Source organism: Diplotaxodon limnothrissa, linkage group LG10, assembly GCF_057381915.1.
Source record: "Diplotaxodon limnothrissa isolate DT_005_m linkage group LG10, D_limnothrissa_male_GT1.1, whole genome shotgun sequence".
Classification (NCBI taxonomy): domain Eukaryota; kingdom Metazoa; phylum Chordata; class Actinopteri; order Cichliformes; family Cichlidae; genus Diplotaxodon; species Diplotaxodon limnothrissa.
In genome coordinates this window covers 22704196-22729212 of record NC_140605.1, presented here as the reverse complement: position 1 = coordinate 22729212, position 25017 = coordinate 22704196, and the positions used below count along the sequence as shown (strand labels likewise).

At 38.2% G+C, this 25017-nt stretch overlaps 3 protein-coding genes across 3 annotated transcripts in view; all 3 read right to left on the bottom strand.

Annotated features, from left to right (window-relative positions):
- Nucleotides 1–6086: 6086 nt before the first annotated feature.
- On the bottom strand, nt 6087–7170 carry LOC146624470 (uncharacterized). Its single transcript, XM_085363951.1, has 4 exons — nt 7015–7170; nt 6746–6793; nt 6441–6545; nt 6087–6218 (listed from the first exon to the last, which is right to left on the bottom strand). The coding sequence occupies exons 1-4, from the start codon at nt 7147–7149 to the stop codon at nt 6087–6089; spliced, it is 420 nt and encodes a 139-aa protein (XP_085220077.1). The 5' UTR covers nt 7150–7170.
- A 6766-nt stretch (nt 7171–13936) lies between these two features.
- Nucleotides 13937–15433, bottom strand: LOC146624469 (uncharacterized). Its single transcript, XM_085363449.1, has 5 exons — nt 15401–15433; nt 14614–14769; nt 14418–14465; nt 14182–14283; nt 13937–14053 (listed from the first exon to the last, which is right to left on the bottom strand). Exons 1-5 carry the CDS (start codon nt 15431–15433, stop codon nt 13937–13939), a joined length of 456 nt encoding a protein of 151 aa, XP_085219575.1.
- rad50 (RAD50 homolog, double strand break repair protein) overlaps nt 15291–25017 on the bottom strand; it is a 31826-nt gene continuing 22099 nt past the window's right edge. The window contains exons 25-28 of the mRNA XM_085363950.1: nt 18797–18882; nt 18547–18689; nt 18256–18389; nt 15291–15965 (exon numbers count right to left, since the gene is read on the bottom strand). Coding sequence (XP_085220076.1) covers nt 15779–15965; nt 18256–18389; nt 18547–18689; nt 18797–18882 — 550 coding nt within the window. The 3' untranslated portion in view covers nt 15291–15778. The remainder of the gene's footprint in view (nt 15966–18255; nt 18390–18546; nt 18690–18796; nt 18883–25017) is intronic.

Genomic DNA, 25017 nt, shown 5'->3' with positions numbered 1-25017 from the left:
TACAATGCGGCGTGAGAGAGTTACAATAAAAATATCACACAAATATATTACAACAACCAGAATTTATGACTTTCACTTAAAAAAGAAGCAAATTTGCAGTTGTACAATAACACATCAAGTTGGTTTCTTAAACTTTGTAATGATCAAAGACAGCTACAGATATATTTCTGCTTTCGCAGTTAAAACATAGTTCAACCAAAATAAATCTTTGTCTTGTACTGAATTTAGTATTAATAAATAATAAAAACTGCATAAAAAAAAGAGAAAAATCAGTGATAACTTACCAAACTAATAAAAAAAACAACTAGAATATGAAAAAAATCTTAAATTATAAAAACCCATGACTTTTGAAATACACTTAAAAGAGTTATCACGTTAGCCAGTTCAATGATCTTGAAGGTATTCAGGCAGCTTGTGTTACGTTTCCCATGAAATTTCTTCTCTGAATACATTTGGTGAGGTTTCCCAGCAAATCAGGTAGTGGCTGTTCTTTTTCTGACGGCCCTACTTTCTTTAGTACTTCTTTGCAGTTTATCTGAAAGACAAGAATCTGTGTTCAGTATATCTCTCACTGTTTTGCAGATGTATTTGTATACCTAAAGTGAGGTTAGCACATTGTCTCTAAATATTTACAACACAGATTGACGCATTTCTTTCCAAGCTCCTTAAACTATGATCATGGTTGACTGAGAACCTTCACAGACTACACAGATTTGTTGTTCTTAAGTTGGAGATGTGTCAAAAAAGATAACTTACATCTGAGAAAACCCAAAAAAAACTTACATGTGATTTCTTAATGAATATTTCCAGGTTTCTCAAAATATCTTTCTCTTCGTCATTTTTGGGATGCTTTTGTAGGATGTCATGCACTTTGCAGAAGAAGTTATTCTGTATGAAGCATAAATAAGTAAACTAAGCTTTACAAATAAACATAAATAAAATGTAAAAAAGAGACCACTGTTCTTGTTGTAGTCTCTCAAAAAAAAAAACCTGAATGGAAAACTTGCAAACTGTTTCAAAGACAAGAAGTTTTCTCACCCCACATCCAGATTCAACCAAATGTGTCACATCCTCCACATAGAAACTCTGCAACATTGGTGAGACAAATTGTCACAAACAAGTTTTATGCACCAAAAACGTGAACAAAGCAGAAAAAACACGAGTTAACTAACAACAACAACAACAAAAAGCTCTATGAGTGTTAGGAGTCCAGAAAACAGTTGTGCTTATAAGATGAGCTCCTACCTTAGTGAGATTTTCACTGTATTGTTCAACAAGGTCAATGATACTGTTAAGACTATCGCTGAGAGTAAGATTACGGACAGGATTTGCAGCACATGGACTGATCAGCATGGCCACAGCAGACACCAGCATGAGCATCGTCATCTCCACACTTGTTGATTGTTGGCTGAAAACCTCTAGAAGACGTGTCTTCAAGCAGAAGCCCTTAAAGTGTTTCTGTTGCTCAGATGTCAACTGGCAGGTTGTTGTGAGGTCTTAGATGAGAACAGATTATTTATACTTGCTTTGCCCATGCCTTCGCCCTAATTGTTGGTTACAAAAAACAGCCTAGATACAATCTGAGGTGAATGTCAGATAAGGGACATGAGGATGTTATGGCCAGTAAGCAGAAAAGCAAGCGTTTCTCTGAATTAAAAAAAATGAAAAAGCAACTTATTAACAGATTGTCATCCACTCGAAGTGGTTACCTGGAAATGTACTGTTCAAAGAAATTAAGGGAAGACTTGAACAATCTTATGTTTGAATTAATGGGCTGATTTTTTTTGGTTTCCACTGACTGTTGTCACGTCATTTTTTACTCAACAAATTACGCAGAATATGGCACTAAAGATTTCCAACAAGAATATTTCATTCAGCAAAATCAGATGTTTGAAGTGTTTGTTTGTTGTTAACTTTGTGAGCATATATTGAGTGTAACTGGCAATTTTGCCTCACTTTCATGTTCAAGAAACCAGTCTGAGATGATTTGAGCTGTGAGACATGTTCCCTTGTCCTGCTGGAGGCAGACATCAGAAGATGGGTACACTGTGATCCTACAGGGAGAAATGGACATGAACAGCAACAATACTCAATCAGGCTTTTATGATTTAATGATGCTCAGTTAGTACAAAGTAGTGGTGTGCGACATTGCATATTTTGGTATCGATTCAATACCAAGTAAATACAGGCCAGTATCGCCGATACTGATACTTTTCAATAAATAAGGTGGATGCACCATTGAATTGCTAAATCTCAATTAATTTTCATGAACTTAAGTTTTTTTTATGATGTTTCCTTTTTTAGTATGAAATAGTTAAAACCTAGGACATAATTAGGACAAAATTTATAATTAAATAGAAAATACTTATAGAAAACCAATATTATCAATTTTTTTTGACAAAACCTAAAATGAAAAGTGCACGCAAACCAGTAAACAAATTAAAACAAACAAGTACTGTTGAGAAACTGTAACACAAAAATGACATCTAAAATTCTCAACAAAAAAACAACTGGTGAAAATATAAATAATATGTAAACAATTTAACAACCCCCAAAGCATCTGAGTCACGTCACATGATGGCGCAACATCTAAACACAAGAGGAGGAGGGGGAGTAAAGTGTGCCTGCTCTGTGCTGACACAGGAGCGGCGAGTCCGGCGACCTGGCTGTTTCGTCTTTTCCCAAACCACAGCACTGCAAACAAGAGCGGAACTTAAAGTAAAGAATCAATCTCACCAGGCTAGTATTGATCCGATATCGATGCCGACTTGGTATCGATACAATCGATATTTGGATCGAACCGCCCACCACTAGTACAAAGTGTGCCAAGAAAATATCACTCACATTGCATCACCACCGCCAGCAGCCTAGAGCGTTCATACACGGCAGCATGGATCCATGCTTTAATGTCATTTACACCAAATTCTGAAGCTACTGTCTGAATGTCACAGCAGAAACTAAATCATCAGACCAAACCACATTGTTCACATCCTCTATTTCCCAACTTTGGTGAGCCTGCATGATCTGCAGCTTCAGTTTCGTGTTCCGAGATGTCAGGAGTGTGACCTGGTGCAGTCTTCTGCTACTGTACTCAATTTGATTCAAGGTTCAACATCTTGTTGCAGTTGTGTACCTGACAAAATGCTGGTGATTATATATATATATAACTGATAGACGTTTTTCTGTCAGGTTCGGTGGCTTTTCATCCACATCTACACCCCTTACATGTGGGGTCCCTCAAGGATCTATCCTTGGCCTAGTCCTCTTTTCTCTTTACATGCTCCCATTGGGCTCTATTTTCAGGAAAGATGGAATCTCATTTCACTGCCGATAATCCTCAAATCTACTTTCCTCTTAAAAGAATTCTACAGACTCTCTAAAAGTTTTGCTAGACTTCTTTGATGACATTAATTCATGGTTTGCTTTCAATTTTTTGAATATAAACGATCAAAAAACTGAGATTGTACTATTTGGACCTTCTAACCCTTGTTTTTCTTTTAAGGGTACGGTGGCCCTGAAAGACCAAACGAACTGCAATTTAAGAAAACACCAGCAATAAGAAAAACGCTGCAAAAGCACACAAAATGCAACAGAAATAGGAAAAACGACAACGGAAAAAGGAAAAAACTAAACAGAAATAGGAAAAATGACTACGGAACTAGGAAAACCGAAAACAGAAATAGGAAAAAACATATTTCCAAAAGCACAAGGAAAGTGTTTCTGAGGAGACAATAACCCGTCGGACCAGTTGCAGGAACCAAAATATGCTAAGAATTGCACTGGGAGACTCTTAAAAGAAGTGGAGGATCTATCAGTTTTGTGAGGAAAGAAAAGGTGAGAGGTAAGTTTGTTAGCCTAACTATTAGCCTAAAAATCCGTCATCAGTTTTATATGAATCATGATAAAACACACCTCCCATGTTTTGGGTTCTCAGGGCCACCATATAAGGGTGACCTTGGGCCTCTGGAAAAGTCTAGAACTCCCATTGCAAAAAATCTGGTAGTGTTCTTTAATAGCAATTTTTGATTTGAGAAACAAATAAATTCTGTTGTAAAAGCCAGCTTCTTCCAGCTCAGGGCCTTTGCAAAAATTAAGAACATTTTGTCATCTGCTGACTTCAAGAAAGTAATTCATGCATTCATTTCATCCAGGCTTGACTCCTGTAAAAGTCTTTATTTTGGTATGAGCCAGGCTCTGCTCTCTCGTCTTCAGCTTGTTCAGAATGCTACAGCCCGACACTTGACAGGCACTCGTAAACATGACCATATTTCCCCAGTCTTGGCTCATTTACAGTGGCTTCCAGTACTTTACAGTACAGTAGAAATGATTTTAAGATTTTACTGTTTGTTTTTAAGTCTCTAAATGGATTAGCTCCATCAGACCTCTCTGCTCTTTTAACTAAAACTAATCCAAATAGGTCAGCTGATAAGTTGCTTCTAGTTGTCCCTTGAAGCAGGCTAAAAAACAGTGGAGACCAGGCCTTTGCAATTTCTGCTCCCAAACTTTGTAATAGTGTCTCTTCAAATTAGGATCTGATCCGTCTGAAAACACATTTTTAATCACTAGCTTTTAATTGTGACTGAGTTTTTGTTTTGTTCTTTGTGTGTGTTTGTTAGACTTATAGTCAAGACCGCCTAAACCAAGACCAGGGCAATACCAAGACCAGAGGGCATCGAGACCAAGACAAGACCAAGACAGACCAAGTCAAGACAAAGATAAAGTCGAGACGAGACAGAGACCGAGACAAAAAAAAGTCTTTATACTACAGCCAGATGCTGCTTCGTTTATGGGTGTCAGGCATATTTATGTGTTTTTGCGATGCACCTGCACAGCCCTTCTCACCCCTGTCTACTGTCTCACTCACTTACTGAGAGGACAGACGCACGCTCCACTTGACTGTCGCGTATCTCACCCTCTCTGTTTTTCACATAATGATATTATCCTATATCCTCGCATGTGATTGGCCACAATATGGAGGAATTGGAGCATAGCTGAGCCACTGTGTGAGAGCTGAGCAGTGAAAGGAAATTAAGTGAGGAGGTGGCTCTTGCTCAATGAGAATCGACTCTTCTGATTCACTACAAAGCGCTCTCTAAGCACGGCTTTTAGAGCTGATGCTTTTGCGCATGACACATTATCGAACGTTGTGTATCATGGATACTGATTAATATTAATACTGTTACATATTAAACCTAGCCATATTTTCAAATTATGAGGAAAGTTTATATATACGTGATACTGAAAGCTTCAAACCACTATGAATGCTCAGTTTGCGAGTTCTTTTCTATTTACAGAGCTGTGGGATGTCACAGCTGTGGCTGTGAGTTAGCAGCTCCACCCACCTGCTTTGGGTGGAGCTTGTGGTTGTTTTGATTAGACTGCCAATCACAAGGAAGCTGACTTGAAATGCATGCAGTATCAAAGCCAAAGGTTCACTCCAGAGCATGGAGTGGCATGGGGAACTCTGACAGAGACCAAGAACTGCTGCAAATGAATATAATATCTCCCTATTAAGATGTTGAAAGGGCAGAATGATATGAAACGATCTGCGAAAGGTTCAGTTTTATAAAAATTCAGGTTTAAAATAAAGAAAATAAAATGTTTGTTACAGTAGATTGACACAAAGCATTTCCACACAAATTCCACTTCTGGGCAAGTGTGATTTATTGTTCTGTAAACACTTGTTACAATGTGGTGTTAGAGAATTACAATAAAAATATCACTCAAATATATTATTAGAACCAGAATTACTTTTACTTAAAAAAGAAGCAAATTTGCAGTTGTACAAAAACACATTAAGTTGCTTTCTTAAACTTTGTAATGATCAAAGACAGCTACAGATATATTTCTGCTTTTGCAGTTAAAACATAGTTCAACCAAAATAAATCTTTGTCTTGTACTGAATTTAGTATCAATAAATAATAAAAACTGCATAAAAAAGACAGAGAAAAATCAGTGATAACTTACCAAACTATATAAAAAAAATATATAATATGAAAAAAATGCTTGAATTATGAAAACCCATGACTTTTGAAATACACTTAAAAGAGTTATCACGTTAGCCAGTTCAACGATCTTGAAGGTATTCAGGCAGCTTGTGTTACGTTTCCCATGAAATTTCTTCTCTGAATACATTTGGTGAGGTTTCCCAGCAAATCAGGTAGTAGCTGTTCTTTGTCTGACGGCCCTACTTTCTTTAGTACTTCTTTGCAGTTTATCTGAAAGACAGGAATCTGTGTTCAGTATATATGCTCAGTTTTGCAGATGCATTTGTCTACCTAAAGTGAGGTTAGCACATTGTCTCTAAATATTTACAACACAGACTGATGCTTTTCTTTCCAAGCTCCTTAGACTATGATGACCTGGATGACTGAGAACCTTCACAGACTACACAGATTTGTTGTTCTTAAGTTGGAGATGTGTCAAAATAGATAACTTACATCTGATTCCTTAATGAATATTTCCAGGTTTCTCACAATATCTTTCTCGTTGTCATTTTTGGCATGCTTTTGTAGGATGTCATGCACTTTGCAGAAGAAGTTATTCTGTATGGAACACAAGGACGGATTTATAAGCTTTTAAAAACACATGCATTTACAATTATACAAGTTGGCTAGTGTTTTTTCTGCAGTTTGTCAAAATAAATAAATAACCAACTCAAACTGCCAATCAGAAGAACAATTCAAGAAAACTGAATGAATTAAAAGGAACATTGTTTCAAAGACATGAAAAAACGTCTCCTCACTCCACATCCACTGTCAGCCAGGTAAGACACATCCTCCACAAAGAACCTCTGTAAGATCCAAGAAAAAATTACTTTGTCAGCTAACACTTATAACATATTGAATCATTTGTCTAGATAAGGCACCAAAAAATGTAATCGAATTTAATAGAAAAAATATTTGTAACTGAACATTGCAAACACCTTTTAAAGGTTTTAACAAGTTAGGGCACCAAAAAAAATTTCAAGCTAAGTGTCACTCAAACAATTTTGCTTATACGATGAACCCTTACCTCATTCAGATCTCTGTTGTATTTCTCAGTCAGGTCAATGATACGGTTTAGGTTGTCGTTACTGACGGGATTTGCAGCATATGGATTGATCAGCATGGCCACAGCAGACACCAGCACAAACATCATCATCTCCATACTTGTTGTTCGTTGGCTGAAAAGCAGAAGTCCTTGAAGTTGTTGTGAAGTGCTGGCTGAGAGCAGATTATTTATACCTGCTCTGTCTACGCCTTCATTACGTTTGCCAATTACAAAAAAACCAAAAAGCAGTCTGCAGCGCCTTGGCGATAAGATCCATGATTAGTTTGTGGTCAATGAGCAGAAAAGAAACTATTTTCTCAGAATAACCAGACTTGGTTGCATTACAGAAAAGATGAAAAAAAAAAAGGTACTTTCAAAAGAAACTTCATTACAGACTGTGATCCACGCAAAGTGATTTCTTGGAAGTATACTGCTGAAAAAAATGGGGGAAGACTCAACCAATCTTAACTTCGATTTGCGGTGCGATTTTAAATCTGGCCAAAGGGCCGATGATTTTGGTTTCCACTGAAAATTGTTACATCATTTCCTACTGTACAAATTACAGTGAATGGTAGTGAAGATTTTTGACTTGAGTATTTCATTCACAATCTGATACGTTAATTTCAATGTTTCCTTAATCCCTTGGATGGATTCTTACTTTAATGTTGTTATACTAAATTCTGGTTCTACCATCTAAATATTGCAGCAGAAATCGAGACTCAACATACTTGGCGATGATTTAAATGGTTTCTATTGTAGAATTGTAAACTGTAGCCTCACTATGTTATTCTTAGCAAACAGGAGTGGCACCTTATGTGTCTTCTGAGGATGTACCCTTTCTGCGTCGAAGTTCAGTGCAATTGGGCTACAGTACAAGATGTGTTGTGCATTCAGAGATGCTCTTCTGCATACGATCAATCTAACAATTGGCTATTTGACTTAGAGTGTTCTTCCTATTAGCTTAAAGCAGGGGTGGGCAACCACATGCCTCGAGGGCTGGTGTCCTGCAGATTTTAGAAGTGTTCTTGATCCAATATAGCTGATTCAAATGGCTAAATTACCTCCTCAACATGTCCTTTAGTTCTCCACAGGCCTGGTAATGAACTAATCATTTGATTCAGGTGTGTTGACCCAGGGTGAGATCTAAAACGTGCAGGACACCGGCCCTCGAGGCATGGAGTTGCCCACCCCTGGCTTAAAGCAGTCTGGCCATTCTCCCCTGATCTCTGCTATCATGAAAGTATTTTCGCACAGATAATTCGGTTTTACTTTTTCAGTTCATTCTCTGTAAACCTTAGATTGTTGTGTGGGTAAATCCCAGTAGATCAGCAGTTAATGAAATACTCATCTGGAACCAAGAAACTCGTCACGCTCAAAGTGACTTAAATCACTTGTGGTCCTGATTCTGATGCTGTGTTTAAACTTTAGCAGGGCATCATTACCATGGCTGCATGTATAAATATTTGCTTTCCGCCATGTGATTAACTGCTTAGATATTTTTGTTAATGAGCAGTAGAAGAGATATACATACAAAAGTGGCCAGTAAGTGTATATGCATACACACAATGTTAGACTGAGAGGTGGTGGTATCCTTAATATTGTTATCTCAGGTACACAGCTCTGTCAGTCAGTACAGCAGCTCCACCCACCTGCAGGTTAAACCTTCCGTTAGGGATGAGCAACCAATGAGAAAAGTAGCTTAGGGAGTGTAGTTTTCAAGCAAAAGGCTAATTTCAGACAGTGGATGGACTGAGAGTCTGCAGCTCGGTCAGTATAAATGAATCATGCAAAGTTATGCTAACAGAAGCCAAGAACTAAAATACTGAGCCACAAATGACGCCATCATCAAAATGTGATCTTAACAGCCAAATGTGTGTAAAAGTTAATTGTCTTGCTATAAAGCCCAAAGCATTTCCATACAAACTGGGACTTGTGGATAAAAGTGATTTATTATTGTTCTGTAAACACTTGGTTCAATGCAATGTGAGACAATTGCAATAAATATGTAATACAAATATATTAAAAATCCTTAACTTAAATAAAAAATAAATACGCAGTTGTACAATAACATGTCAAGTTGATCTGTTGTGCTGTTTGACGACAGCTACACATACATTTTTAAAAATGCAATTAAACACAGCTCAGTCAGATATGTCTTTGCTAATGTACCGAATATAGCTACTATTAAATAACATCAACTGCATAAAAAGGAAGAAAAATACTGTCTTAAACTATAGAATGAAATAAATATCCAATGCTTGAATTGTGATAAATTACAAAAAGAAAAAAAAAAAAGAACAAAGAAAATGACTTGGAAGCATTATGACAGACAGTCCACAGATCTGGAAGGTATCCAGGCGTGTTTTTATTTTCCACTGAAGTTTCTCTTCTGAATGCATATCTTGAGGTTTTCCAGCAAAGCCGGTATTGGCTTTTCAGTTCTTGCCTTCGGCACAGTCTTCAGTACTTCAGTGCAGTTCACCTGAATGACAAGAAATCAGCTGAGCTCAGTACAATATGTTTTATTGTTTTGCAGATTCTTTGTCTCACCAAAGACACAACAGGTAGATTTAGTACATTGTCTCTAAAGGTGCGTAACACAGATTTGATGTTCTTATATAGGAAATATGTCAGAGAAGATATCTTACATTTGTGCCGTTAATAAACACTTCCAAGTTTCTCACAATCTCCTTCTCTTTATATTTCTGCTGCTTTGTGGCATGGTTTTCCAGGATCTCGTGCACTTTGCAGATGAAATTATTCTGTATGAAACATAAACAAGTATTAGCGTTACAAATAAACACAATTAAAATGTTAAAAAGAGATCACTGTTCTTATTGCAGTCTCTCAAAAAAGAAACCTGAATGGAAAGCTTGCAAACTGTTTCAAAGACATGAAAAGTAGTCTTCTCACCCCACATCCAGATTCAACCAAGTGTGTCACATCCTCCACATAGATACTCTGCAACGTTGGAGAGACAAATTGTCACAATCAAGTTTTAAAAACTTGAACAAAGCAGAAAAAATAAAAGTAAACTAACAACAAGAACAACAAAAAGCTCTATGAATGCTAAGAGGCAGTTAAATGTATAAGATACGGTCTTACCTCATTCAAAGTTTTACTGTATTCTTGAACAAGGTCAATGATATTGTTTAAGTTCATATTGTAGATGGGATTTGCAGCACATGGACTGATAAGCAGGGCCACAGTAGACACCAGCACAAACGTCATCATCTCCATACTTGTTATTAGTTGGCTGAAAAGCTGAAAAGCCTTTAAAGTATTTCTGCTCAATTGTCAGCTTGCAGGTTGCTGTGAGGTCTTGGCTGATGAACAGATTATTTATACTTGCTTTGCCCACGCCTTCACCACAATTGTCAATTACAAAAAAAAACCCAAATGCAGTCTGCAGCGATGGAGAGATAAGACTCATGATTAAGTTGTGGTCAATACGCAGCTTGAGAAAGGAGAACAGTTTCTCTGAAATGAGTCTATACGGTGGGCTGCATTACAAAAAAGGAGAAGAAGAAAACAACAACAGACATCTATTTACAATGGTTACTTGAAAATATTCTCATAAAGTTGAGAAGACTTGACTAGTCTGAAGTTTGATTTCTGATGTGGTTTTCAATCCCGCCCTCATACAGGTGCTGGTTTTTGTTTAGACTGATTACTATTTCATCCGTTTCTACTGTACAGATTACACAGAGTTTGGCAGTAAACATTTTTCGACTTGATTATTTAATTCATGAACATCTGATGTTTTAGCCGTTTCCTCAATCGTTTGGTCAAACAGTAACTGTAATCTGCAGTTTTGCCCTAATTTTCTTACCAAGAAACAAGTCTGAGATGATTTGAGCTTCGTGATTTATGATCACTATTTTTTTTTTATTAGTCCTTTATCTATCCACGTAAAAATCTCATTGAGATTAAAAAAAGAGAGACCTGGCATCATGGCAACAAAAGTCAAAAATGCATGTACCTCATAAGTATATAACATTTAAAACAAATACAATATCCCCGTACGAACATGTGAAAAATATACAATAACAGATCAAATTAAGAGCGATATTAAAAACAATCACACTGAGTAAAAGAGTTATTCCCTCGTTCCTTTAAGATGGACTTAAACTCCCCCAAGGTAACCAATTCTAATAATTTTAGTTCCTTCTGCAGATTATTCCAGGAAGCAGGGGCAGCGTATTTAAATGCCCTTTCCCCCAATTCTGTTCTGATTTTTGGGACAGATATTGTGAAAATTAAGGCTGTACTGGTTGTGGTTTTTACACATATAAACACATAAATAAGAGGGAACCAGCCCAAGGAGAGATTTATAGGTAATATGGTGCATTATCCTGATGGAAATGCACCATATCATGCTGAATGCAGTGCATCCACTGCTAACCTTTGTATATTGTATATTTTATTTTATACATATGTACACACACACACACACACACACACTTGTATATATACATATTTGGTATGCATATTCAACATTAATGAATCAATGGTACGGAAATGGAGAAAGTAAGGAGAATGAGTTGAGCAAAGTTTGACTTATCTGGCTGTTCTGTTTCACTTAATGCGCCTTATGGTCTGAAAAATACAGTAAGCATATTCCTACGAGAATCCACCCTTGTGTATATGCAACTACCAGCCATTTTGTTAGGTACACCTGTTCAGCTATAGCATCATGTTGACCTTTGAATCAAACAGACTAGCAGCAGATTCTGCTTTTGACATCTAAGAACAGGAAACTCAGTCTACAGTCCACAGAGGCTCACCAAAATGAAACAAGGGGACTGGAAATTGATTTTTTGGTCTGATAACATTCAGACAGTGTTGTGTGGCAGGTGTTTTGTTGCCAGACTTGGGAACGCTTGCGGGGTGGCTCTAGCTCAAGAGACACCGCAGACATTCTTATATTTGTTCTTAGAATTCTCATTCTTATATTTTGCTTTGTTCTTATGTCATTGTATTTTGCACACCTCTGTTGCTTGTGAAGCTTGCACACAAGAATTTCACTTACATGTGCTGTACCAGTGTACCTGCACATGTGATGTGACAATACAAGTGATTTGATTTGAAGTGGTAAATGGACCGATTCTGCTTTTCTACTCCCAGAACATTCAAAGTGCTTAATCCAACATGCCTCATTCACCCATTCACACCTGCACTTTCTTCTATGCTTAAATGCTTTCCATCTACCAATCGCACACATTAATGCTCCAATGGATGCAGGTTAGTATTTTGCATAAGCATATTTGCCATGCAGATCAAAGCAGCCAGGACTCAAACCACCAATCCTCTGATCAGCAGATGAGTAGATGATCTGTGGTGTCTCTTGCGCTAGAGCCACCCCACAAGCGTTAAAAAGTCTGGCAACAAAACACCTGCCACACAACACAGTCTCAATGTTATCAGAACAAAAAAAAAATCGATTTCCAGTCTCCTTGTTTCATTTTGGTGAGCCTCTGTGGACTGTAGCCTGAGTTTCCTGTTCTTAGATGTCAAAAGCAGAATCTGCTGCTAGTCTGTTTGATTCAAAGGTCAACATGATGCTGTAGCTGAACAGGTGTACCTAACAAAATGGCTGGTAGTTGTATATACACAAGAGTGGTTTCTCTTAGGAATATGCTTACCGTATTTTTTCAGACCGCCAATCTCTCAGTCAGAACATGCTATATCATGTTTAGGTAGAAACTAGTGAACTAACGTCCTGCTAATTTCCTACTCCATTAAATGTAATAAATTCTGTTTTCATGGATGCCTGGATGTTAAACTTAATTGTTACACCTGGTGAAGCAGCAACACTCATCATTTTATTAAAGATGAAAACATTTAGACAGTTTTTAACTCTCAGTGATGCTGCAGTATTTGTCTGACTTTGGGACCTAAAGCGGACGGAGTTTTGGACCCAGATTATTCCATGAGGCTCCTGACTACAGTAGCCGTAATGCTCCAACAATCCATCAAGTGGTGCGGCTTCGTAGCTTGCCAAAGTTGTACTGAAACATTTTTTGACAGATTTTTAAGCGCCTTGTACCACATAAAATTGGTTTGAGGTCAGTAAGCACACTACATATGATTTTTGAGAAAACTTGAAGGATTTTAAGTGTGCCTTATAGTCCGAAAAATACGGTACATGAATCTAAGGTACACAGTTGTGGCTGTGAGTACAACCAGCTACTCCTAAACCTTCTATGTAGGAGGAGCTACCAATCAGAAGACAGCTGGCTTACAGGGAGTGTAGCATTGAACCAATCATGCAAAGTAATTATAACAGAAGTCAAGATACTGAACTGAAAATATTGACAAGTATGTCCTCTTTTCAGACAATAGGGACTGAAGGACTGAATAATACGAGACAGCTTGTCAGAAGTAAGGCGTCATCAAAATTTAATATAAAAATAAAACAGGATCAAAATGTCTGTTAAAGCTGACTGTCTTAACATAAAGTACAAAGCATTTCCATACAAATGCAGCTTGTGAGAAAAACGACTTCTTGTTCTGTAAACACTTGTTTCAATGTGGAGTGAAAGAACTACAACAAACATCCAAACATATCAAAATGTGAACTGAACTTGTTTTAAATAAAATATAAATATGCAGTTTACAATAATGTGCAGTTGCTGCCTTAACTGTTGTAAAGTTTAATGCCAGCGACGGATGCATTTTTACTTATGCAGCTTAAAAATAACTCAACCAAAAACGTCCTTGTGAAAGCACTGAATGTAGTTGCTATTAAATAACAAATAAACTGCATAAAAGAGAAAACTATACCAGAAAATAAATATCCAGTACTTTAACTGTATCAAACTGTGACTATGAAAAACATTTGAAGACGTTACCAGATGTCAGACAGTTCACGGATCACGAAGCTAATCAGGCATTTTTGTTTTTAGATTCCCATGAAGTTTCTCCGGCGAATGCAGTTTGCAAGGTTTTCCAGCAGAAACGGTATTGGCTTTTCGGTTGTTGCATGAGGCACGTTAATTAGTTCTTCTGTGCAGTTCACCTAAAAGATAAGAAAACACCTGGGTTCAGTATGATCTCGCTCACTGTATTGCAAATGCCATTAGTACATAATCCTTACATATTTGTAACATAGATGGGACATTTTCATTTGGCAAAAAGATATCTTACATTTCCTTCTTTAAAAAACACGTCCAGGTTTCTCACAATCTTCTTATCCTCCGTTCTGTCATGCTTTTTCAGGATGTCATGCACTCTGCAGAAAAACTTATTCTGTATGCAACAGGAGCGAGAACATATTCACTTCAGACGTGTTTAAAATGAATGACATTTAAAAATGTAATCCAATAAAACTGAATGCTCTACAGGGAACACAGTTTCAAAGAGATGGAAAAGGATCCTCTCACCCCACATCCAGATTTAACCAAGTGTGTCACATCCTCAACATAGAACTTCTTCCACATTAAATAGAAAAAATATTTGTCAACATTTAAAATTTTAACACACTTTCAAGTTTTTTAACAAGTCAAGGCACCAAAAACGTTATAAAATGTTCAAGCTAAGAGTCAAAAAAACACTCGTTCTTATGAGATGAGCCCTTACCTCATACATAGTTTTATTGTATTGGTCAGCCAAGTCAATGATATGGTCTAGGTTGAGACTCCGGACGGGATTTGCAGCACATGGACTCATCAGCGCAGCAGACACTAGCACAAGCATCATCATCATCATTTCCATACTTGTACTTAGAGTGAAAACCTTTAGAAGATGCGTCCTCAAAAAAAGCCCTTGAAGTGGTTGTTTGGCTGTAGTCAGATTCAAGTTTGTTCTGAAGTCTTGGCAGATAACAGATTACTTATACTTGCTTTGCCCACGCCTTATCACATTTGCCAATTGCAAGAAAAAAAAATGTACGAATTGTGTGACAAAATTCTTGATTAAGTTGTGGTCAATGAGCAACTTTGAGATAAAGGCGCTGTGTTTCTCTGAAATAAATCTACAGCAATTAAATAATCTTACCTTTGATTTGTGGTGTGATAATAGGTTAATAACTTTGGTTTCCACTGAATGTTCTGTAATTTTATTCTCAGCTAATGACAAATGTACACCAGCTAAGATTTTCAAGTTGAATATTCCATTCATCACAATCTGATATGTGACTTATGTGTTCTTTAGGGTTTTTTTTTTTTTTTTTTAGCTATATATGAATTTCAATGTGTAATTTCCCCCTATTTTTTTAAGCAAAGCATGTGCTGTTGCTGAAAATGCCATCTGATGGCTGCTGGTCACTAGTCAGAGCAGTATTTCAATAAATATGTAGAAAAGTTTCGACAGTTTTTAGCAGTTTTATTTTTCCCCCAAAACAAATCCAAACAGCTCTTTTCCTCACGCTGGATTCCAGCACAACAAGCAAATTCTTCATGGATTAGAATCAAGCTTTTTGTCCTTAAATATTTCTGATGTTAACAGAAGCCTATTGCTTTTGTTTTGGCACTTCTTCTAACAGTTTCTTAAGGATAATTACGGTTATAATATGTTTATATAAGGTTATTGACGACTGACTTCAAAAACAAACACTATCAACCAAACATGCCTTTGCATATCAGTTAAATTATAGTCAGTTATTAAACAAATGATGTGCGAATGAGTTTTCTTCATGCCTCCTGAAAAGCAAACCTGAACGTGGTCTTTGCCCAAATAAAATCAAAGCAAAGAGATAAAGCATTAGTTTACATTTCCAAAGCAGCTTTTCGAATCACTTCAGTGCTCAGTGAAGATAGGATGAGAGGGAATTGATGCTGCACTTTGTGATTTCAGAGTTCTGATCCTGGTTCTTACGGATACGATAGAAATGTTCAATGTAGCTGGATCGCCCGAGCAGCTCCACAAAGTCCTCGTCGTGAGTGATGATCAGCAGCTGGAAGTTGCGCTGGCGAGAGCGACTCTTAATGATTCTGAAGAAAACAGCAGGAGATAAAGAGTTACATCCCACTGCAAGGAAGACAGTGGCTGCCAAGGTATACAACTAGAAGTCTGTGTTTAATGTTTTGACAGGTCGGATGCTGGTTTCTCTGTCCGATACATTACACGGTCTGCTCCAGTAAAGCCAAAATAGTTCAACTTTTACAGAGGAATGGGCATGACAACCTATACAGTGGGGCAAAAAAGTATTTAGTCAGCCACCGATTGTGCAAGTTCCCCCACCTAAAATGATGACAGAGGTCAGTAATTTGCACCAGAGGTACACTTCAACTGTGAGAGACAGAATGTGAAAAAAAAAAATCCATGAATCCACATGGTAGGATTTGTAAAGAATTTATTCGTAAATCAGGGTGGAAAATAAGTATTTGGTCACCTCAAACAAGGAAAATCTCTGGCTCTCACAGACCTGTAACGTCTTCTGTAAGAAGCTTTTCTGTCCCCCACTCGTTACCTGTATGAATGGCACCTGTTTGAACCCATCATCTGTATAAAAGACACCTGTCCACAGCCTCAAACAGTCAGACTCCAAACTCCGCCATGGCCAAGACCAAAGAGCTTTCGAAGGACACCAGGAAAAGTATTGTAGACCTGCACCAGACTGGGAAGAGTGAATCTACAATAGGCAAGCAGCTTGGTGTGAAAAAATCAACTGTGGGAGCAATCATCAGAAAATGGAAGACATACAAGACCACTGATAATCTCCCTCGATCTGGGGCTCCACGCAAGATCTCATCCCGTGGGGTCAAAATGATCATGAGAACGGTGAGCAAAGATCCCAGAACCACACGGGGGGACCTGGTGAATGACCTGCAGAGAGCTGGGACCAAAGTAACAAAGGTCACCATCAGTAACACACTACAACGGCAGGGAATCAAATCCTGCAGTGCCAGACGTGTTCCTGCTGAAGCCAGTGCATGTCCAGGCCCGTCTGAAGTTTGCCAGAGAGCACATGGATGATACAGCAGAGGATTGGGAGAATGTCATGTGGTCAGATGAAACCAAAGTAGAACTTTTTGGTATAAACTCAACTCGTCGTGTTTGGAGGAAGAAGAATACTGAGTTGCATCCCAAGAACACCATACCTACTGTGAAGCATGGGGGTGGAAACATCATGCTATGGGGCTGTTTTTCTGCCAAGGCGACAGGACGACTGATCCGTGTTAAGGACAGAATGAATGGGGCCATGTATCGTGAGATTTTGAGCCAAAACCTCCTTCCATCAGTGAGAACTTTGAAGATGAAACGAGGCTGGGTCTTCCAACATGACAATGATCCAAAACACACCGCCTGGGCAACAAAGGAGTGGCTCCGTAAGAAGCATTTGAAAGTCCTGGAGTGGCCTAGCCAGTCTCCAGACCTCAACCCCATAGAAAATCTGTGGCGGGAGTTGAAAGTCCGTGTTGCTCGGCGACAGCCCCAAAACATCACTGCTCTCGAGAAGATCTGCATGGAGGAATGGGCCAAAATACCAGCTACTGTGTGTGCAAACCTGGTAAAGACCTATAGTAAATGTTTGACCTCTGTTATTGCCAACAAAGGTTATGTTACAAAGTATTGAGTTGTATTTTGTTATTGACCAAATACTTATTTTCCACCCTGATTTACCAATAAATTCTTTACAAATCCTACCATGTGGATTCATGGATTTTTTTTTCACATTCTGTCTCTCACAGTTGAAGTGCACCTCTGGTGCAAATTACTGACCTCTGTCATCATTTTAGGTGGGGGAACTTGCACAATCGGTGGCTGACTAAATACTTTTTTGCCCCACTGTACATCCTGTAACACTTCAGTGGGCACTGTGTAGGGACACAGTATGAGGCTTGAAGGATAGCACCAATCTACATTAAAACAGAGGAGTCTGTTTTTTACTACTGCAATAATTAAACAGTTCTTTTTAATTCAGTATCACCAGCTGTGCACTTCTTTTTATTTCCTGGTTTGAAGCCCATCTACTCCTCAGTATCTATAGCAACATATCTACATCAAAGGGGCCTTTTTGGTACAAAGTTAACTTGGATTTAATGACAGCTTTTAAGCCCAAGTGAGGTTCCAGATGTGATGAGGCGGCTTATAAATGGGACCGAGCACATTAGACATTCCCTAAGTGTGTACTTTGACACTTTGCTACTTAAACTATTTAAAGGATTTGGTTTTGGGGCTAAAGAGACAGCTGTCAGTTAATGTTAGGAGCTGTTGCATCCTATTAATGAGGGTTTTCACAAGTATAGCAGTAAGAATACTGAATCCGTATATACGCACTCTACAAGGGCATGTGCCAGTGACTCGATGTTCTCTCGGTCCAGGTTGGTTGTGGGCTCATCCAGAGCTAGGATCCCACAGTTCAGACAGAACGTCTCTGCCAGAGCTAGACGGATTATCAGCGATGCCAGTACCTAGACACACACAATCATATTTTTAAAGAGGAAGACAACAAAATGGTCACATCATGTTTGATTCACTGAGAAGTTTGACCTTTTTACTGCATGTCACATGCAGGTTTCATGCGATGTAACCACAAAACCGAAAAAAAAAAAAAATCATTTTTTTTACCTTTTGGCCAGCGCTGCAGCGTCCTCTCATATCCAGAGCTGTGTCTCCTTTCACCATAACTACTCTGTAGTTGTAAACCCTCCGCCTCACTCCAGCAGATGAATTCTCATCCACATCAGATCTGATCTCCACATACTCAATATCTGGAGAGAGAAGAGAATAGATAAATGACAGTAAGGAGGGGGAAAAACAGTATTTCTGAAAATACCACAAATTAATAATAGCGCTCTCTTGTTAATGTGAGACACACCTTGACCCCTGTAGGTGCTGCGCCATAGGTCTCGTATGATCTTATTGATTTCATCCATCTTCATACTGTGGAATTTCATGATGGTTCTGTGGAAAACAAATAAAATTAAAAATTAATATACTGCTCAAAAAATTAAAGGAAAGGATCACAATGGGGAAAGAAATATTATACTGGATATATCTACTGATATGGACGTTATGGGAGTAGTTAGTATTGGCACCACATGCCTGCCTGACAATGTCAGGGCTCCTAATGAGATGACAGATGATGTCCTGGGGGACAGATGATGACCAGATCTGGACCAGGGCATCGCTGAGCTCCTGGACAGTATGAGGTGCAACCTGGTGGGGTTGGAAACACAATGTCCCAGATGTGTTTTTCTGATTTAGGTCAGACGAGTGTGGAGGCCAGTCAGTGGTATCAATTGTTTCACTCTCCAGGAACTCCCTACATACTCTGGCTACATGAGGGCAGGCATTGTTGTGTACAAGGAGCAAACGAGGACCCATTGCACCAGCGTAGCGTCTGACAATGGGTCCAAGGATTTCATCCCGGTGCCTCATGACAGTCAGGCGGCCGTTGCCTAGCCTGTAGAGGTCAGTGCATCCCTCCATGGATATGGCTCCACAGATCATCACTGACCCACCACTAAACTGAACAGTGTGACAGGGACCATAATGTTCTCCATGGCTTCTCCAGACCTTTTCACATTATCAAATGTGTTTAGGGTGAACCAGCTCTCATTTTGAAAAGCACAGGGTGTCAGTGGTCGATCTATCAGTTCTGATATTCTGTGCCAAATGCCATTCACGCCTAACAGTGCCCGGCAGTGAGCACACTAGAGTAGGCCCACTAAAGGATGCCGGGCCCTCAAGCCACCCTGATTGTTTGTTCAGAGGCACTCACACGAGTGGCCTGCCAGAGTTCATTTTGTAGGATTCTGGCAGTGCTCATCTGGTTCCTCTTTGCACAAAAGTAGCAGATTATGATCCTACTGATGTGTTAAGAACCTCTAACAGCCCTGTCCAGCTGTCCTGGAGTAATTACCTGTCTCCTGGAATTACCTTCATGCTTTAGATATTGTCCTGGAAGACACAGGAAATCTTCTTGCAATGGCAACTACTGATGTGCCATCCTGGAGGAGTTGGGTCAATATCCCAAAGTTTATTTGGCTTGATGCTATACTCTGATTAAAAAGTGTTCTTTTAATTTTTGAGCAATATATAAAGGATAAACCTAATTAAAGATAGATGTATTTATCTACCAAAAAGCCACTTCTACTAGACATTGCTGCATGGGACATCTAAGTTTATTGAAGTGCTATTTCCCTATTCGCAATCAGGTAAAAAGGTTATAACAGGTCACATCCTACCATTATGTGTGAGGTAGTTATTAAGCAATCCCCGTGTCTGCACATCTCCAGATATTTATCATTTATTCGACAGTGGATAAATGCGAAAAAAAACCCCAACGTTTGCACAAAATTGAAACATTCAAAAAATAAGCATCTGATCAACTGATTACAAAAAATGAAAAACAACAGCAACGTTTTTTTAATCTTTCAATAAATGTATCTATAATATTGACAGGATATGAAATCATACATAAGATACACGCTCAGCTGGATTTTTTTTCACTTTCCGGAATACCAAGAAACTTTTGGTCTATAATCTAACAAACTGATTAGAAACATGAAATGTGGTTTGCAAAAAAAAAAAAAACCTAGCGATAACAGTACAACTAACGGTATGTCTTCTGTAGACCATATATAGTGAATAAACCATAAAGTAAAAATAGAGATAGTAGGGCAAGTATCCGCCTGTCCAACCTATTACATCTTCTTTACAGAACTTCTCATGCAACAAAAGGAAGGTGTGACTAATGACTTCCATTATGTGAAGGTGGTGTAATATTTGTCCCTTTAAAAAGTAATCCCATTTTGAGTTTTATTATCTTGTAATATAATAATACAGCATTTCTTTATATGAAAATACTGCATTAGCATTAGGTAACATTTAGTCTCAAGATGTCTACTAATATCCTAGAATATAACAGAAGTAAGGCAGGGCACTGTCTATCATCCATTGACTTTAGTAGGCTGACTTAATCACACTAGGTTTCAAAAGTTCAGGATGTTTAGTGCAGAATTCTGCATTTTCTTGATGAACTTTGCTATAGAAATACTAAAACTGTTGTATTGTGATGATCTTCCAGTTCAGAAAAAAATCCCAAAAGGTTGATTCTGTTCACCTAGATTGCCTAGATTGCCAGGCCTCTGGAGAACATAAGAGGCCTGGCAATAAGACATGTCGAGGAGGTAATTTAGCCATTTGAATCAGCTGTGTTGGTTCGAGAACACATCTAAAACCTGCAGGACACCGGCGCTTGAGTGACGAAACATTTCAGTGGGAGAAATGTTTCGTCATTCATCCAAGTGACATCATCAGTATCAGTTCTCCCACTGAAAACGCTACGTCTAAGACGAACAGAATCAACCTTTTGGGATTTACTTACCTGGATGATTGAGCATGCATCAAGACTTTTACAACAAAATGTTATTAAGTATTCTTTGTAGAACCTATTGCACATATAGGAGAAACATGAAGAAAAGGCTTTACATTACGCCACTGTCAGTGCGCCCCAGGGCGGCTGTGGCTACAATGTCGCTTGCCATCACCAGTCTCTGAATGTGTGTGTGAATGGGCGGATGACTGAACGTGTAAAGCGCTTTGGGGTCCTTAGGGAGTAAGTAAAGCGCTATACAAATACAGGCCATTTACCATTACATTGCTTCAACACAGGCATGTTTTCAGGGTTGGCAGCAGAGCATAAACTGGACAGACAACCAACTTTGACCAGGGGGGCATTCAACTCAAGTCATACTGCTAAAAACCCTTGCTATGCATATTTACAACAATATACACACAGTAAGTTCATAGAAGACTGTAGCCATTATTCTATGAATTTCTATGTATAAAAAGTGCCAAAATATCTGTCTTGGATTGCAGGAGAAAAAGAGGAGAGACATTTTCTCCAAGTCCAGAAGTGGACCAATCAACTCCCTGCACACTATGATAATGCAGTGATAGTGACTGTGAGCCCACAATATCCTCAACACATTCAATTAGTTTTGCAATTTTGAAGTAGGACCATGAATTAAAACTCTGAAGCTGAAGAACGACCTCATTTTAATTTGAGATACGTGAGGGGTACTTCCCAAAATCTGACGTGCATAGACTCGTCTGTTTAATGTCCGTCTCAATCAGGCTGAGTAACATGAGTTCTGCACACGCACTAAATTACTGTTGTGTATCATACAGACGCAGCAGAAGAGGTAATTGTTGTCACTCAGATCTCCTGAGACTTTGCTTTGGTAATGTAAAATGACATTCTGCACTCTCATTGGTAATCACTTCAAAAAGGGTTAAAGATCATTAGTGGTTACTTCACCCCCTTTCACTGGAAGTTGCTGACTCTCATTATACGGTAGCTGCAAGTCATTTCCTTTGTTGACGAACGTTTACATTCACAAATCTACAGAGCCCGCTCTACATCTGTGACCCAGTAAACCTGGTATCTCTTAGAGATGCCCTCGCTTTCCCAGATGTGTTTAAATACTGCTTGCAATGTATTCAAAACTGACGATCTAAGTTGAAAAGTATGAAGCGAGATGGGTCTGAAGGAATCAGGTTTCCTTCTTATACAATGACTCACGCTCCTGTACCGACATTTACAAATTTAAATTATACTTGGATAACTTTTCGCTTTTAATGATTGCTAAAAGTTAGAGTGTGAGGCTTGAACTTTCATGGACTTCTGAAGAAGGGCATGAAAGAAAATGTTTAAGAACCGCTGAGCCAACACATATAGACTGTTATTTTGACCAGAATACAATGAAAGCTATGCTGACTCTTCAATAATTAGCAAACACAAACTCTTTAACTTTGACTTTCAACTACCTTCATTTTATTGAAAGTCACATTATCAGTGACTTCTAGCTTTTGCTCAGTTCTGCACAGACAATTTTTGCACACTGATTCATTTTTTTGCGTCCAAATCAAAACATCTTACCATAGAAACCATTTTCTCTGTATTCAAATAGAAACTGTGACCTGGATGTAATGTCTGATGGAAGGCTCTATGCCTTGCTTGCAATCTTGATAACACTGCAGGCTGTCATGCCTTTTCTAACCCACACTTATGGGTAAATGATGCTTCTGCTCTCTTCAGATACCGTACTCAGATGGTATCAGTGATGGTGAGCTCACACATCCTTACCAAGGCCTTTTATCCTTATTAAGTGTCTCTCAGAGTATCCTGATCTCCAAGAATAAACAGTTTGCAAACATGAATATATTTTTAATAGAAAGAAAGGATAATTTAAAAAAAAAAGCCTGATACATTGACAAATAAACGTAACCTTCAGGTGCTTTTGATTTGCTATAACACAGTTGCATTTAAATAGAAAACCCAGACATATCTGTACAACTCACTGTGTACAATGTCATGCTTTGCTACCTTGCTGATAAATTTTCAATTATTTGCACATTTCAATCATGAAAATCAGCACTGCAAATGCTGAAGCCACATAGAAATGATGGCATTGATAGTTATGCGGTGATACAAAATAGGAAGTGAACTCTCTGCTCTATGAGATGTTTTTTTTCTGTGCTTGGAAGGCTTGCATGTCGAGCAGGATATTTTTCACCACAATAGCAAATTTAGGTTAATCTAATAAGTAAGTTTAAGTAAGTAAGTCTAAGTCTTTTTTTAGGTCATTTAAAACCTGTTGGAAAAAAACGTCATCATTAGATAAGACTTCTTTTGAACCTTCAGAGTAAATGGATTAGCAGATAATACTAGTGATTCATCTACTATCCATTAACTGCTTAGTATGCAGCACTAAAACAGACATGTACAATCGTTGTTTTGCATTAATTCTTGATAAGATCTTACTTCGCCATTACTCAAGTCACAGGTATTTAACTGTGCTTAACACAAAAATAATACACATGTTAAATATTTTGTGCACTCTGAGAAAAATAAGTCAACTCTTGTATCTCAACAGTATTCCTACTAGACTCTGGCTGGGCCACTCTGAAAGATGGATTCTGCTGTCTTTCCTTTGATGTTTACATTCACTGTCCTGCTGCATTACCCGGCTTGAGATAGTAAACCTAACATTATGTTTTAGGATTTTAGGCGGTCATTTCAAAAAGCATAAATAGTGGTGAGTGCTCTTTGGAAGTAAATCAAAATCAGTTCTATTAATCCAGAAAAACCCCTGCCCTGGTAGTGGTAGACGCACATCAGGTACAAAGCTACACAGTTAACAACTCTGTTGTGACCTGCCACATTTATTCCGGTACAGCTTTAACTCTTGCTGTGGGGGGTTGATCTAATCGTTTTTATACTGTAACAGTTTCTGTGGGGGGTTGTTTTTGAGTTTTATAGTCATCTTTGCTGGAAAGTCTTTACACAATGACGTATGAGAAAACATGGAAGCATAACTCGGCATTAAGTCGAGATGCTTTTCAAAACACTCGGAAAAAACAGGCTCTGCAATTATTTAGCATTTGTTCCTGAAAAGTTATTCAAACGATTAACTGTGGATTTAAATTCTGTTTATTTTTTTCATCAATCTTACAATCCATTAGGATACAGTGAACTGGAAAGGTGAGAAAGTAAGTGTATTGTGAAAGTTCACAATATGCCAGGTCTGGGGTATCAGATACAATTTGTTATGGGAGCTTACTTAAGGTTAGCCATGTAAATGAAGATAACATAGAATAACACATAACTGAAGATAACACAGAAAGATAATATATCATCTTAGCACCCTAACGTAAACTACCTATATCTGTAATAATCTATGGGCCTACAATTAAAAGTCAAAAGCCTGTATTGGCTTCTATTTATAAAAGGCTTTAGCGACCTGAACTCAAAACAAGTGCTCGCATCTGCACTCTGCACACGCAAACATGCTTTCAAACTGCTGACTGCACCGAATAGTTGAACTCTTTGCACACAACAAAGTGTACTGTTTCATACCTAACTCTAAGTTAGAAAAAGTTTTTTCGCCATGAAATGTAGTGGGGGATGAGTATGTGGCAAGCAGAACATATAGGTCAAGAGCCAGATAATTCCGAAAACTTAACTTTTGCAAGTGTTGCATTATGTAAATCGGGCTGCTAATTAGTCTGCAAATTGTAATTATAGGT

Bases quoted from the DNA above. Each gene is read 5' to 3' on its own strand.
- LOC146624469 (XM_085363449.1), bottom strand. From the start codon at position 15,433: ATGAAGAATTTGCTTGTTGTGCTGGAATCCAGC. The intron at 14,770-15,400 runs GTGAGGAAAAGA...CATCTTCTAAAG, and splicing joins TTGTTGTGCTGGAATCCAGC to GTTTTCACTCTAAGTACAAG. The intron at 14,054-14,181 runs GTAAGATATCTT...CTTATCTTTTAG, and splicing joins TGTTTTTTAAAGAAGGAAAT to GTGAACTGCACAGAAGAACT.
- LOC146624470 (XM_085363951.1), bottom strand. From the start codon at position 7,149: ATGGAGATGATGATGTTTGTGCTGGTGTCTGCTGTGGCCATGCTGATC. The intron at 6,546-6,745 runs GTGAGGAGACGT...TGTTCCATACAG, and splicing joins TGGCTGACAGTGGATGTGGA to AATAACTTCTTCTGCAAAGT. The intron at 6,219-6,440 runs GTAAGTTATCTA...CCTGTCTTTCAG, and splicing joins TATTCATTAAGGAATCAGAT to ATAAACTGCAAAGAAGTACT.